This window comes from Canis lupus, chromosome 22, assembly GCF_003254725.2.
Source record: "Canis lupus dingo isolate Sandy chromosome 22, ASM325472v2, whole genome shotgun sequence".
NCBI lineage: Eukaryota > Metazoa > Chordata > Mammalia > Carnivora > Canidae > Canis > Canis lupus.
Genome location: NC_064264.1, coordinates 61,021,647 through 61,036,973, shown reverse-complemented (window position 1 = coordinate 61,036,973; position 15,327 = coordinate 61,021,647). Strand labels below are relative to the sequence as shown.

The 15,327-nt window shown below is 53.6% G+C and overlaps 2 protein-coding genes across 5 annotated transcripts in view; one reads left to right on the top strand and one right to left on the bottom strand.

The window, feature by feature from the left end:
• The first annotated feature begins 507 nt into the window (after positions 1-507).
• ATP4B (ATPase H+/K+ transporting subunit beta) lies at positions 508-6,056 on the top strand. Its single transcript, XM_025441226.3, has 7 exons — positions 508-744; positions 1,109-1,237; positions 2,951-3,064; positions 3,212-3,411; positions 4,248-4,304; positions 5,175-5,273; positions 5,787-6,056. The coding sequence occupies exons 1-7, from the start codon at positions 633-635 to the stop codon at positions 5,946-5,948; spliced, it is 873 nt and encodes a 290-aa protein (XP_025297011.1). The 5' UTR covers positions 508-632; the 3' UTR covers positions 5,949-6,056.
• Positions 6,057-7,331: 1,275 nt separating this feature from the next.
• TFDP1 (transcription factor Dp-1) overlaps positions 7,332-15,327 on the bottom strand; it is a 41,971-nt gene continuing 33,975 nt past the window's right edge. For all 4 annotated transcript variants that reach the window (XM_049099192.1, XM_025441093.3, XM_049099191.1 and 1 more), the window contains 4 exons: positions 13,440-13,591; positions 12,577-12,743; positions 11,723-11,801; positions 7,332-8,657 (listed from right to left, as the gene is read on the bottom strand). In XM_049099192.1, coding sequence (XP_048955149.1) covers positions 8,510-8,657; positions 11,723-11,801; positions 12,577-12,743; positions 13,440-13,591 — 546 coding nt within the window. In that variant the 3' untranslated portion in view covers positions 7,332-8,509. The remainder of the gene's footprint in view (positions 8,658-11,722; positions 11,802-12,576; positions 12,744-13,439; positions 13,592-15,327) is intronic.

Sequence of the window (15,327 nt, the reverse complement as noted above, 5' to 3'; positions counted from 1 at the left end):
TCCATGGACACAAAGTAATCCTAAAGGACCCCAGCACCACCCCAACAACATGAGCCTCATCACCTATACTAAGCAACAGGAGTGACCAGGGAGGTTAAGACGGGAACCTTCTGAACCCTCTCGTCTAGAACAGAGCCTCTGACCCTTTGCACACTAGCCTCATCTTCGCTGTCAGATGTATTCTCCAGCAAGTGATAACCTGCAGGCATGAGTGACAGGAGCCCCCTGGGTCACCACCCCCATTGACTCAGACCAGGACAACCTCAGGCACCATGCCAGGGTCAGACCCAGACCTGTCCTTGTTCATCCTGCACTGCTCCCATCTCTCCTCTGGAGCTGAAGAACTCCTCCTCCTGCACCACAGTCGTTCTCCTTGGTCGTATCAGAACAGATAAGGACATGGCCAAGGACGTCCTGGGAGGAGGGGCTGGCAAGGAGGGGGGCATCTGATACCTGTGTTTGGATAGCAAGGTGTGCTCAAAAACGCCCTGGTGCTTTCCCTGGGGCCAGTCTCCACAGTGCCTTTGACCTCCAGAGGAGGAGACGATAAAACCCAGAGGCCACCTTCCTCCTGTCAGGCTAGTGTGGGGAGCACCCGTGTTCTGCAGGAGGGGACTCCAGGGGCCGGGACGATGGCAGCACTACAGGAGAAAAAGTCATGCAGCCAGCGGATGGAGGAGTTCCAGCGCTACTGCTGGAACCCAGACACGGGGCAGATGCTGGGCCGGACACTGTCCCGGTGGGGTATGTGCCCAGGGGTCGGGGGTGGGGGGGGAGGCGGGGAGGGGCTGTCCCTCACCAGGTGACCCCAGAAGCCCATTCCAGCTCTGATCCCTGCCGACAGCAGATGCTTACAAAGTGGGAATATCTGAGGGTCAGCCCAAAAGGTTTAGCCCTAGGTTTGAAAAGAACCTTTTTAAAGCTATGTTCCTAAAACTTACAATTTTTAAAGACTTTTAAGTGAAGGGGTACAAAGCATCTCTTGTGTGGTGAGAACAGTCTGGACCTTGACAGAAGCGATGGCTGCATGTGTGTGAACGCACTATCTACACTGAGTGATGCTGAATCCCACCCTCGCCAGCTGCATCTCACCTGCCTCTCCCCACAGTGTGGATCAGCCTCTACTACGTAGCCTTCTACGTGGTGATGACTGGAATCTTTGCCCTGTGCATTTACACGCTGATGTGCACACTTGACCCATACACGCCTGACTACCAAGACCAGCTAAAATCACCAGGTAATGGGGCTGGTGGCTCAGCATGGACACCAGGATCCCATGCATGGGGGCAATGCTCGGTCCTAGAGCTGCCTGGCCAAGAACAAAGCCCAGAGAGGGAGCCCAAGGATCTGAGGGGCCACTGGGGTGTAGACAGCCCCTCCACCCCTTCTGAGGATGGTGCCCCAGGTTACAGTTATTAAAACAGATCTGGTATAGATCCTTACATCTCTTACTTCACCTGCTGATAAACACAGCCATACCACACCTAGGGGGACAGGCAAGGCAGTTGGCAGGGCCATTAGGGACGAAGGGTCTGTGGGAAGGAGACACCTCTGAGCACCGAGGACTCTCTGAGGGGGGAGCGCTTCCAGACACGAGTTCAGCTCACAACGTGGTTTTCTCAAAGAGCAGTTTGTCTACTGTCCCGTTTGAGGACAGAGGCTCAGAACAAAGGCTGAGCACAGAACTCTCCTGAGTCGGCACCAAGATGAAGAGGTCACTGGCGTCACATGACTCCAAGGCCTGAAACAGAGGCGGCACCTCCCAGGTCCCGGGGAAGGTGGCCGCCCCCAGCTGCCCGCACACACCAACCCGGAAGGGCAGGCAGGGGTAAAGGAGGAAACACACTTGCCAGTATAGTCACTCACTCACATGTCCCTAGTACTTCGGAAGGCAGCCATGAATGGCCACAGCAGCACCAGCACTTCCCAGGGACAGGAGACGGTGGTCTCAGACGCTGGAGCCAAGGCGGGCATGTGTCCTCGGGCAGCCCCACCATTGTGCCGGGGTCTTGGTGAATCTTCTGGTTGGTGACCACAACACCAAAGTGCTTTACTGGGTATCATTTTAGAGCCAACCAACAGATAAGACATGGGAGATTTCACCGTAGCTTCAGAGCAGATACAATACGTCACAAACCCAAGGACACGACAGGGGTCACAGGGAGCGGGAGAGAGACACGGTCCTGGATGAACAAGCCATGAGACCCTGGGAAGCAGCTGTGGCATTTGCATGGATTAGACACTCGTGAGCGGTACCCCCTTTGTCTCCTTGGTCAGATCCTCTCAAGGCCTTTAATTTAGACCACGTACAGCCGTGACTTCCACGTGGTCCATGAAACAAGAGAATGCTAGCTTAATTAGTTAAAAAGTAACATCAACGTGGGGGCTGGCTTTGTAAACTGTGGAACGTTCACACAGCAAAGAAATGACAGTATTTGTGGGAAGAAGGCGGGGAGTCAGCTTGTTGATGGCACGCTTACACGTGGCACTGGAAAACGGAAGAAGGAAGGTAGAACCTGAGTGGTAGGATCCCATTTCCCTAACTTAAGACACAGGTCTGTGCATCTGTGCTCACAGACGCGAGGATGTCTGTGGATGTTCCGACTCCTATACACGCATCTTTTCTTTTTATACAACACACATTGTCACATTGCTTTTGTACTTCATTGAAACCAGCGAAGATTGTTCAAATGCGCCTTCAAATACATCTTCACTTAGCAATGCAGTCCAACCAGGCAGCTGGGCAGGCCTGGCGCTGATGGTGAGCTTCCAGGTGGGCAGGGTCCCTGCTGAGCCATGGCTGCAGAGGACACCAGGCCGCAGCCTCCTCGCCCAGGGGCCCTGCTTGGCCACTGGACCAGGCCAGCTCTGCATGGCGCTTGCCATCCCCACAGCAAGTGGCTGGGTGTGGATGGATACTTTGGCGGGAACTGAATGTGTCTCTTTCCAGGGGTGACCTTGAGGCCCGATGTCTATGGGGAGAAAGGCCTGGACATTTCCTACAACGTCTCTGACAACAGGACCTGGGTAGACCTTGTGAACATCCTCCACAACTTCTTGGAAGGTGACGTTTCACATGCTTCCCATCTCTGTTTCTCCCTCCTCTAAGACAATCTCACTGAGGGGTACGGGCTTCCCACTGTCCAGCCAGCCCCAGGTGGCTGTGGGTGGAGGCAGGCAGCCACAGCTGTGTGTGTGTGTGTTCCAGCAGGCTACTCGCCCACATCCCAGGAGGACAATATCAACTGTACCTCTGAGAAGTACTTCTTTCAGGACGTTTTTGGGGCCCCAAATCACACCAAGTTCTCCTGCAAGTTCATGGCAGACATGCTGCAAAACTGCTCAGGCCTGACAGACCCCAACTTCGGCTTTGCAGAAGGAAAGCCGTGTTTTATTATTAAAATGAACAGGGTGAGTCCTGAAGGGCTGCAGACCAGGGACCCAGCCTGAGGGCCCCTGTGGAGACAGCTGTGTGTGACCCCAGGCATCCCTGGCTGGGACCTAGGCAGCAGGGTGGGGACATGCACTGCGGCCCCATCCCTCCCTGCACTTTCGCTCAGCTCATACCTGCGTCACGCTGGCTCTGGAGTTGACCGTTCCCCAAATACAACCTGAACACATCTCAGACACAGCCCTGACTTCGTGGTCCGCAGCATCTGGACACTGAGCAGTAGAGTCCGGGCTGCTTGGGGCGGCCACATGTACAGGACAGCTTGACAGCAGCCAGCTGTACACAGGTGCCACAAGGACAGCTGGGAATCTTCCAGGGTAGAGGTTTTCATTTTCATTCTGGGCCAGGGGCTGTGCCGGGCATGAGGGAGGCTGAACAGGCCAGTACAAGCAAACCACAGGAGAGCACAGTCCACCCAGCCGTGGGGTGCAGGGGAGGGCGGGAGGGCTGGAGGGTCTGTGCTCCATGCTGGCCAGCAGGTGCGGCCAGGGGTTCCCAGCTTCTACTCAGCAATACAAACCTTCCGTCCTGAGACCAAAGGAAGCCCCACATTTGTGAACTGCACACTTTCCTGGGTCCCTGCTAGGTCTCGTGGCCACCTGGCAGGGGAAGCTATGCACACAAGGTATGCGGGGAGGGCAGTATTGCCCTGGGCACTCCACTTCAGGGCACCGCAGAGCACCAGAAGGTGGCAGCTACAGCTCAGGTCCTCCTGTCCAGCTCTGCCACCTGCTGGCAGGAACCACAGCTGGGACAGAAGCCCATGGAGAGCCACAAGGACACCCTTCCCTTCCAGATCGTGAACTTCCTCCCCAGCAACAGCACAGCGCCCAGGGCCGACTGCACCTTCTTGGTGAGTGCGCGGCCGCCCCAGAGCCGCTTCCCCCTCAGTTCCCCTCAGCTGCCTGGCTGTCTCGATCCTTGGTCACACGAACCACCGCTCAGAGCAGCTTTCTCATAGGGAACAAAAATCTAGTAAGAAGAACAGCCTATCTTTGTTGTTTTGCTACAAGAAGCATACAGTGTATCACTAACACACTTCAAAGAATTTGGGGGCAATTTGGAAAAAACTGAGTTGGTATTAATTTACTCAAAAACAGTTCTTAAGCACAACACCAAAATACCCAAACTTCTTGTCACTGAACATTCCCTAATGCTTGTTTTCCCAGTCGTGGCCTCGCCCGAAGACTCCTGTGAGCAGCCACAGCTCCCACCCCAGCCTGTCTCTCTGGTTCTGGGTCCTTCTGTAGCCACTCATCCACACATGTGGGCTGACCTGGGCTTCTAACAGATGTCAGAGTGTCCCCCAAGACTGACTGGCAAGCTCTGGCTATCCGCCGAGAGATTCACAAGCTCTCATAATGACGAGAAACATACCCCACACGGGCAGAGACCCTTACCTAGAAAGTCTCTCAAACTTGTAGCCAGTTCAGCCTCCGCAGCTTTCATTCCCACAGATGGACAAACAGGCACCTTCTCTATCAATCTTGTTATTCTACAAGGACTTGAAATGATAAAAATCCAAGTTTGATAGGCCATGGAAGGTTGTGCAAATGAACAAACAACGTCCCTATGAGATCTCAGCATTCATCATAAAGGTTAGATCTAACGCATGCTAATTGCACAATGAAGTGTTTGTATCTGCACGTGTGCATACGTACACATGTGCAGACACACGCACCCAGATCCTGCCTCTCTCAGGCCATAGCCTCTCTGCCCCCAGGACCAGCACAAGGATGACCGGCCCTTGCAGGTGGAATATTACCCACCCAACGGTACCTTCAGCCTTCGCTATTTCCCTTACTACGGGAAAAAGGCGCAGGTAGGTTTGTCCCACTTCTCCCAACAACAGCTGCAGAATCATCTCAAAGTTAGCATGATTGGCAAAAGGAAAGCCATCAATGTTTTACCCATGCAAGTGAAACAAAGGTGTCCCTTGGCCCGTTCTGACTGTGTAGCTCTTTGGGTGTTTCCCTACCTGAAAACACACAGCTCTCCTGTGAAACACAAATGTCAAACCTAATTCTTTTCCGAGAGCTTCCCAAATCCTTTGAGACAACCACATACCCATTTTAAAGCACTTCCTCCAAATCTCGCAATTTTTCCTGTTTTATTTTTATACTAATTTTCATCAAATATAATTTGAAGTTAACTTTGTCACTGGTGTGGTCTCCCTACCCCCAGACCAGCTCTCCTGCATGTGGCAGAGTGCGAGGGCTGCTGAGCAGGTGCTGCAGGCCACATGAGAACAGAGCAGGCAGGGGCTGCCACGACAGGGCACCTGCCGTGCAGTTTCTAACTCTCTCCTCCTCCCGTTTCCACGCTCACGTTCCAGCCCCACTACAGCAACCCTCTGGTCGCCGCGAAGCTTCTCAATGTCCCCAGAAACACGGAAGTCCTCATTGTGTGCAAGATCCTGGCAGATTATGTGACCTTTGACAACCCCCATGACCCCTATGAAGGGAAAGTGGAGTTCAAGCTCACCATTCAGCAGTAGAGAGCAAGGAGGCTGCACCCTGGCTGCCCACCCCCCTGCCATCCCTGTACTCCTCCTAGCTGCCCGTCGCCCCCCACCCCCCACCCCCCAGCTGCCCGTCACCCCCCACCCCCCAGCTGCCCACCACCCCCTGCCCTCTGCATTCTTCCTAGCTGCCCGCTGCCCCCTGCACCCCCCCACACCCCCACCAGGCCTCTAAACGCCCGGGAACTGCAGGCAGCTGTGCACTAGGCACCTAGTGTGACAATCAACAGCCTCTCGCTAAGTCTTTTCTGCTCTTTGACCCAGAATCAGTAGCTACGATAAAAACACTAGGCCAATGTGGCGACCCTGAGGCAGCAGCAGACTTCATGTTCCTCACTATTCCCTAGTCTTTTTAACTTCAATGACATCCCAGTCCCCGTGTCTACGTGAAGACTGCTCCCACTCCCATAGAAACACTACTTATCAGGCATTCTGAAGGCTTGCTCTAAAAGAACAGAATTCCCAAACTGTAAAACTAAAACACATTAAAGGTACTATGTTAAACAATCATGTCTCTTCTGATAAAGGAAAAATGTAACAAAATCACTTTCTCTTTAAAATCTTCTTCTTAAAGTTTCTAATCCCCTGTTGGGGGAAATTCAGACAAGGCTGGAGCAGGATGCCCCTGAGAACCCATGCGGCAGCAGGAGGTAGGCATGCGAGGCAGGAGGGCAGCACATGTGGGGTACGGTCTAAGCCACGGACACAAGCCCACCCTCCGACTCCCAGGGATGAGCGGGCGTCTCCCTGAAGCCCCCTGTGAAAGCCTGGACTGAGAGCCCTGCGCTCCTGGAGCTTCGCCCCCTCCACCCCAGTCATCTCACACAGCCTGGTACCCTAATCCCCTGTGAGCACCAGGCACAAAGTCACCACCAACAGAGCTACAAGGCCCCACGCAGCGGAGGGTGGGAAAGATGTCAGACACCCGTGTGCCAGCGGTCTGCGAGCTGCTTGCCCCCACGATGCCCAGCACAGGTCACCTCCACGGGTTCCACCTGCATGCAGCAGGCAGGGAGCACCAGAACATGGCAGCTGCACGTTCACCCGCCCCCAGGTCCCGCTGCCCTCGGGACACTGGCAGGAAGTCAGACTGGCAAGAAAGGCCACTTCCTCCCATAGCACCACGGACACCCCTCCAAGGCTTGCGGTGAACACTTCACCATCCTTTCTCACCTCACGACCTCACTCCTGAAAGTCAAACCCCCAGAATCTGGGTCAACTCTGAGGGCCTGGGAGGGCAGGTGCACTTGGGCTGTGTCCACTGGGCCCCCGACCCCTTGCTTGGAGACAAGCAATACTGACACAGAAGATAAATTGACTTATGGACCAGAATCCTGAATTAGAGGAACACAGAGCGTGTTTAAAATGCCCATGCGCGTTTTATTAATAAAAACTAACAGTGCCAAGTTAAACAAGTCAAACAATTAAAGTCTCTTTATATTCCATAAAATATTACAGAAAAGTTTATTTGTGTTTCAATAAAAAGACTATTGTTTAGAACAGGCAGCTGACAGCAACTGTGCGGTTAATGGTTCTTTGTGAATAAATTTTAAAAGGGACTATACTGCCTGTCCTGAAATTCCTTTTTCTTTTTATAAAAAAAGAACTATTAAAAATGATTGACAAATTTTGAGTTAAAAAACTGTTAGAACATTCTCTATATTTAATGTCAACTTCATCATAGATTACAGGAAGATGCTCACGAAACAAATAACGTTTGTTTCAGTTCGTGTCCTTAGATGACAGACGTGTAGGTATGTAAACGACTACACAGGAGTTTCCACACCCCGCCTGTAAGAAATCAGGCGGACCTCCCACGAGCAAATGTGCTCCGAGCCTTCCACAGTTGTCGCAGCTGCACCAGCACGGCAGTAAACTTTTACCAAACAAAACAAAAACAAAGAAAGAACTTTGCAAATTGTTTGCTGCAACATAGAGCAAAAAAAAAAAAAAAAAAAAAAAAAAAGGCATAAACTTGATGGAATCACACAGTCAATATAATTTAAGGGTAAATAAAGTCATGATACAGTTTCTGGCGCTGAATGCTGAGGAGCATAGCCCTGCTGCTTGCCAGGGCCCCCAGACGCCCCAAGAGGTGGGGGCATCAGGAGGGGGCCACATGCCCCCAGCAGCTGTGCCGCTCCCAACACACTGCAGACACATGGTGCCCAGGTGCACCAGCCACGGCCACACTGCATTTTACTGTCGCGACGTGGATGGGGCACACGGCTTCGGCACACTCAGCAAGAATTGGGGGGCAAAGCGAACTCTGAATGAGAAACAGACAATGAAAACAAAATCCTAGACAGTGAAGAAAGGCCCTGTGTCGCCGCTGGCATGGAAGCGCACCACAGCTCCCCCCAGGACCCCGAGGAGCACAGCCCTTGCCTGCTCAGTGGGGCCGCACGGCCGCGCCATCAGCTCACCGCTGGCTCCTTGGGAGGAGGCCAGGAAGAAACACACGCCCGCGGCAGAAGCAGTCTCTTCCGAAAGCGGTGTTCCCGATGTAGACCGTGAGGGCGGGCCACGGGCGGGCGTCAGTCCTCCTCCTCATTCTCATTGAAGTCATCGTCCTCCTCTTCGTCCTCCCCAACGTAGGACACAGGGGTCTCCACCCGGGAGCCGCTGTACTGAGACCCGCTGGAGCTCGTGGCCAGCATGCCGTCTGCACCATTGGTCAGGTCACTGTGAGGATGAGGCGAGACAAGGCAGTCGGTGGGACGCGGGCTGGCTCCTGGGGGGGAAGGGGCTTTCCCTACCATGTGGGCAGATCAGGGACCCCCGACATCCACCCCTGTGAGCCCGGCGCTTCTCCTGAGCCGTCCTCTGCGACAGAACAGAAACGAGCAACACTGACAGGACCTCGATGTCAGTGACCAAGTTGCCGACAAAACCCCAACATGCTCCAGCTGGAAACCCACGGCTCCTTCTGGGCCTTGACCTTGTGACCCCCTCCATCTCCAGGAGGGAGCCGAAAACATGTTAGGAAAAAGGGGCCCCCAGAAAAAGACGTGGCTCCCCAGATGCCAAGCAAGTCTGTACATGTGCTGTACGTGTAAGCATATGTTGTGTGTGCATGTGTGGTTGTGCATGTACGTGTGTTGTGTGTGTGCATGTGTTGAGTCAGTGTGCATGTGTGGGTGTGCATGTGCACATGTATGTGCCTGAGTGATGCTGTGTGAATGCATGTGTCCACAGTCCCCCAGGCCCCACCCTCAGCTCCTCTGGCATCAGTGCAGAGCCTAGGAAGACGAGCTGTGTGACAGATGAGTCTCGCTCAGATGCTCTGCAACCTGCACTTCTAGAAACAACTCCAAGGACCCCATAGCCTTCTACCATTTCATGAAACAGCAGCTGCTCAAAGCCAGGGGGGTGGCAGGGCAAGGTCCAGGAGCCCAGGGGGGCAGACCTGCAGGGCGGGTACTGTTGGGAAGCAGGGCTGCCTACACTCTGGTCCCTCAGACGGGTGTCTGGAACCTGTCTACGTTGCCCCTGTACCCTTGAGAGTCTCAACAGGGCACATCTAACCTCCTCTGCTATCACAACTGGGGGGCATCTGAGCCCAAGGGTGCCACTAAACACCTCACTAGGCACAGCACAAGGTGCATGACAGAATCCTCTAGCCCCAATATCAACAGTGCCTTGGGCAAGAAGGCCCTGGCCTAGAGAGATCTTTAAAAAGCCGCAATCCTGAGGAAAGACTTCTGGGTTCAGGCACCACCCCTCAGGACCCAGCAGAGCGGGTCAGACACCGTCTCGGGGCACCAGCAGGTGACAGCCCATACCCCCTATGAGGTGCACACGTCCCCTGAGAAGTATAATCTATTGTCAAAAGTCATTGTGATTTCTTAGTAATTGAGAAGAAAAGGTATTCTAAGAAACACCACATACTAAAGGGAAGGGATGCCAGTCTAGAATTTAAAGCTCAACAGAGTTCCTCCAGATTCTAGCCAGACACCCCATAACCACACAGGGGTCTGGAGGTCACCCCAGCAGAAACCCCATGCTCAGCATCCTCTCTGCTACTCAACGGGAAGGCCTTCAGTCACCTGCCTCAACAGGACAGGACACAGGAGGGTAGAACCACACAGGAAACACGGCTGTTCTACGCTCGAAGAAGAGGGAGTTTGGGGCGTGGGCTGACGAGCACCACTCTCACCTGGCAATGCAGGTGGGAGCCCCAAGGCTATAGCATCCCATACCTACCACAGGCCAGAGCCGTGGCTCCAACAAACGCTTTTCTTTGACATACAACCACACGTATATATTTTAATGCCTTTTACTAGAATTAATGAACACCATATGATTAAAAACTATTAAAGGTGACAGTCTTTGACAAAGGAACTCCACATCTGTGAAATCCAGCCTAGCAAAAAAGTCAGAAAGGGTAAAAAAATTTAGCCAAAAAACTACTTCAAACTGCATCTTTTCTTCTAAGTGGGAACCACCTAACTGTCCAAGAAATCACTGTGCCTCGGTAAAGTATCAGTGCCAGTTTCTACACTAGTTTTTCTTCTGAAATGGTAGTGGCTCTCCTTACCTTGCTATAAACCTGCATTAATACCCAAATTCCGCCTCTTGGAATAACCAGTGCTCAGCATCCCACAGACTCACAACCACCCGTGCACAGCGGGAAGGTTACGACCACCTACTGAGCTGACCTCTGCCTAAATCTGATGGGGGCCAGATACTACACAAAGGACTGCGGTGACAACCCCACAGCCAGCCCATCGCATGGCGCAAGTCAAGAGCTTCACTCGTGTCACAGAACCCAGAAGCCGGTGACGGCCACAGAGCGCCACATCACCCTTGAGCAGATCAATTCCATTCTGTTGAACCTATAGACCACTAATCTATTTCACGCTTCAAGAAATTAGACATTTATTAGTATTTAAGACTGATATGAGACAATATGTATAATAACGTATAACATAACATGAAAGTTAATAAAACCATTGTTTTGTCAATACTTAATGCAGAAATTATCTTATGTTAATCTTTAGAAAACTAAGATAAATACCCAGCGACAACATAATCCTGCTTTTGCAGGATGGCTAGTTCAAAGGCTACTACATGGTGATTTAAATAATAAAACTTCAGTAACACACAAAAAAAAACACATACAGTAAATAATAAAGCAAAAAACAGAGGCCCCGGGTGGCTCAGTCAATGAAGCATCTGCCTTGGCCTCAGGTCATGATCCCAGGGTCCTGGGATTGAGCCCCACATCGGGCTCCCTGCTCAGCGAGGGGTCCCCATCTCCCTCTCCCTCTGCCCCTCCCCGTGCTCCTGTGCACACACACTCTATCTCTCAAATAAATACAATCTTAAAAAAAAGAAAGCAGGGATAAAGTTTTATGTCCACTGTGATCTCAACTGTGTTAAACAGAAATAGGAAACAGACGGAGAAACACCCCATCCCTCAGGCTGCCAGCAAGAGCTCAGGCAATTCCAGCCCTACCTTCAATGCATCCTACTTTTTAACAAATAAAAGGCACGCGCATCACTTTGATGTTTTAGGGGGAAGAAACCCTAAGCAAGAGGATCCTGTGTACCCAGGGGATGAGCTACGATGGGCCTTCAGGGGATGCAGCTCAAGAGGAGCTGTGGCCGGGAGCAGCCAAAACTGTGGGCAGAGTGTGGGGATCCGCCATCCACGCGAGGGAGCCAGTGGGGAGCCCTGGAGGAGGCAGGACGGTCTTCAGGAGAGCCAGGGGCTCCACCCACCAGCCAGCCCAGAGCTGTAGTACCTGGCAGAGAGCCTTGTGCCATTTGAGGTTGAAACTGATGACGTGACGAACACCCCTCCGATTGATCCCTGAGCCATCTCTGAAATGAGAAGAAAACAAGGCAAAGGTCACAGGTACAGGCCAGACAGCTGACCCGCCCTGCAGCTTCTGTGCCAGGACACCAGCCATCCTGCCCAAGAAGGCACCCAGTCCTTGGTTTACGTGATCACTGATGACCATGCAGCTGTCCCGTAAATGGACACTGTTTGAAAGTGGGGTCGAGAGCAGGAGGACCAACCCTGACTCCCCATCCCAGGAGATGGCATGCACTGCTGGCAGCTGCTGTGGTGTCTGATCCAGCCCAGTGGCTCTGGGAGGAGATCCACACCCCCAGGCAGTGCAGGGCCAGCAGCCTTCTCACCACAAAGCCCCTCCGTGGCCACAACCCCATGGCTCCTCAAAGGAGTCCCCAGAAGGGCAGCGAAAGCAGAGAACTGCCCCCCAGGCAAACCCGTCCTCACCCCCACATTGGGAAGAGGCACAGAGCACAGCACTCCCCAGAGCCTCTTCTGGTTGTGGGACCTCAGAGGTCAACCACCCACCTCGTCCACACCCTCTGACATTCCAGTCCCTGCCTTCTTGAACCCAGAAGGTGAAATCCTAACTTAATACCTCCGTCACATAAACCACACAATGCCAATATGGCGTCCAGCCTGCCGGCCCTGTACCCTACCCGCCTCACGGCCCCAGGGCCCCCTTCCTGGCTGAGTCCACTCCTGGTGCCCGGTGCTGGATTTGGCCTCTGCAAAGGCGGGCCACACATCCAGAGCGGGGATCTGGCCCCATGGCCACCAAGGGGACCGGACAAGACTGACCTGTCACATAGGGTTCCAGTGCTTTCGGCACCAAACTCCTAGCCATCTTCAGGTCTTCAGCAGAGCAGCTTCCGGACTCCAGCCCACAGGCCATCCCCATGCGCTTCAGCACTTCTATGTCATCGTGGATCTCAAACGTGTTGTCAAAGTTGAAGAGATACTCAAACCTGAGAGACAAAGTCGCCACCGGAAAATGAACCACATGCCACGTTCCTGACGGTGCAGGCATGTGGGGCACACGGGACACATGGGGCCCCAAGCAGAGTCACTCAGCCCAGCCTCCCAGGACCTTTTCTCATCTGGCATCCCACAAAACCCATCACCGCAGAAGCAGCAGGCATCACAGAGCTGAGCGTGGGGCAACTGCCCACACCTCAGGCCAATGCTGAAACTGAACACTGGCTACTGCTTGTACAAGGTTTAAACGGATGCGCTAATAATAACCCTGAGAGATTTTACATTTTAAGAGATAAACACAAAACCGGGGATGTGAAAAAGAAGTCTATCATCTCATTACACTGAAAGACTATATACAATAATCACAAATTAGATACTTCTATAAAGAAGTAAGTGGGGGCAGCCCGGGTGGCTCAGCAGTTTAGCATCCCCTTTGGCCTAGGGCGTGATCCTGGAGACCAGGGATCGAGTCCCACGTCGGGCTCCCTGCATGGAGCCTGCTTCTCCCTCTGCCTGTGTCTCTGCCTCTCTCTCTCTCTCTCTGTGTGTCTCTCATGAATAAATAAATAAAATCTTAAAAAAAAAAAGTGAACATGCTACTTCTGAGTGTGACACTGGCTTTCTCCACGCTGACCTGAGGCTCAGCTGGGACCTCAGAGTAGGGGCCCACTCATCAATGGACCTACTTGTCGTTGGAAATGCTGCAGTCGATCACGGTCTTCTTGCTGGTATTGACGATGATGAAGGGCAGGTGGATGACGGAGTTGGGGGGCGGCGGCCGGCTGGCCTGCTGCTCCGCCTGGCGGTTCCTCTGCACCAAATTCTTGAAGGCAATTTGCTAAAAAAGATGAGCCACCAGCACGCTGCTCACACCAGCTGCCACCAATCGAAGGCCTTGTCCATAGGTGTCCCAACAACTCTGCCCAACCCCACAGGACAGCAACAGGGGTCAGGCCCGTGAGAGGCCAGAGCAAACCAGGGGGAGACGCAGGCCCCGTTGAGGGCTCAGCAGAGGATGCACACCCTGAACACCAAACAGCCCAAGGGGAATGGAGGCAAATGCTCAGGCCACTGAGATAAAAACGTCTCCCAGGAATGGTTAAAAGAAACGCATCAATGCTGGATGTTCCATTCCTCCTGCCCCTCTGGGTCCCGAGAAGGCAGACATGGGGCCATGCCCCCATACGGACCTGGAGCAGCAAACATCTGCAGACCCGCTGGCACAGGGCTCTGAGGGTGTGGGCCCTGAGCTCTGCAGTGACGTACACCTTCACCATAACTCGCGTGTGGTCAGGTGAAAGCCAGGAAGCACCCCTCCCTCCTCAGCTAGCCCCAGGCCACAGCGCCTGGGAGGGGACTTGGGGCTCACAGCTAGGCAGGAGAGGCAGTGACTGGATATTTTAAAGTAGCCTCGTGTGCTGTGGATATCACAGGGAACTGAGCCGAAGAGAGGGACCACTGCTGACAGACATGCACGTGCTGCCCTACTGCCCTCTGCAGCCACATCCTGTCCACCAAAGCACTCCCTGCACCAAAGGCTAGGGTGGAGGAGTGACCGAGGTACCCCGTGCCGAGTGCACCCAGCATGGCTAGACTACACCCTCCGCTGCAGTCTGCAGGCACTGGGCCAGCAGCTATCACTAAGCCTCTCACTGACCCCTCCCCTCTGCTTTCTCCCGTGTTTGAAGATCTCCTGACATCAGCCACCAGGCCTGTCCTCAGACCCCACTGCACTTCCCCCAGGACCCCAGGGTTCCCCATGCTCCCTCCAACCTTACCATGGGGCCTGTGGCTTCACAGCCCTGGGGTCCATGAGCACCTCAATAAATCACGGCTAAGCCATGTCCCCTTCCTTGGCCAACCACCAGTTCCACAGCAGCTGACTCGCACACCGTAGGCCCCAGCTGGATGGCCCAGTGCCACACAGCCTCAATCCAGGGACCAGCCCCCACTCCAGCAAGCTCCTGGTATGTTTGTTATTTCTGCTTCCAACCCTGAATGGGCATCTCCAGGACCCTACAGGGACGGGGATGGCGGCACACGTCCCCCAACCACACATGCTGCCCATCTCACACCCCTGGTCTGGGGTTTGGTACTCAGAACGCACTTCATACCTGTCCCTGGGGAAGCTTCACATGCTACCTTCCACAAGGCATCCCTCCCGTCATTTAGACTGTGATAAGCAGCACGCGTGCAGCACATGTGCTCACCCATACATCCATTCTCTCTGGGAAGAAGACCCTCATCTGTGAAAGTTTACATCAAGGACACCTGTGCCCGACTCAGTGGGTGCTTGTGAAATGTGCATTCAGATCTCAAAGCGGAGATTTTCCCCAGGAGGTAGGCACCAAGGCTGCACGGCACTGAGCCCTAGGTATTCTATGTTTCTTCCCAGCCATGCACTCCAGCGCAGGGTTTGCAAGCGAGGTGTGGTTAAGAAATGAACAGTAACACAGGACAGTTAGGATAACACCCTGGTAAAAGCCCTCCATCTGCATGCAAGGCGCACAGGCACGGGACGCGGCAGTGGATCACAGGGCACAGGGGATGCCACAGCAGGAGGGAGCCAGACCA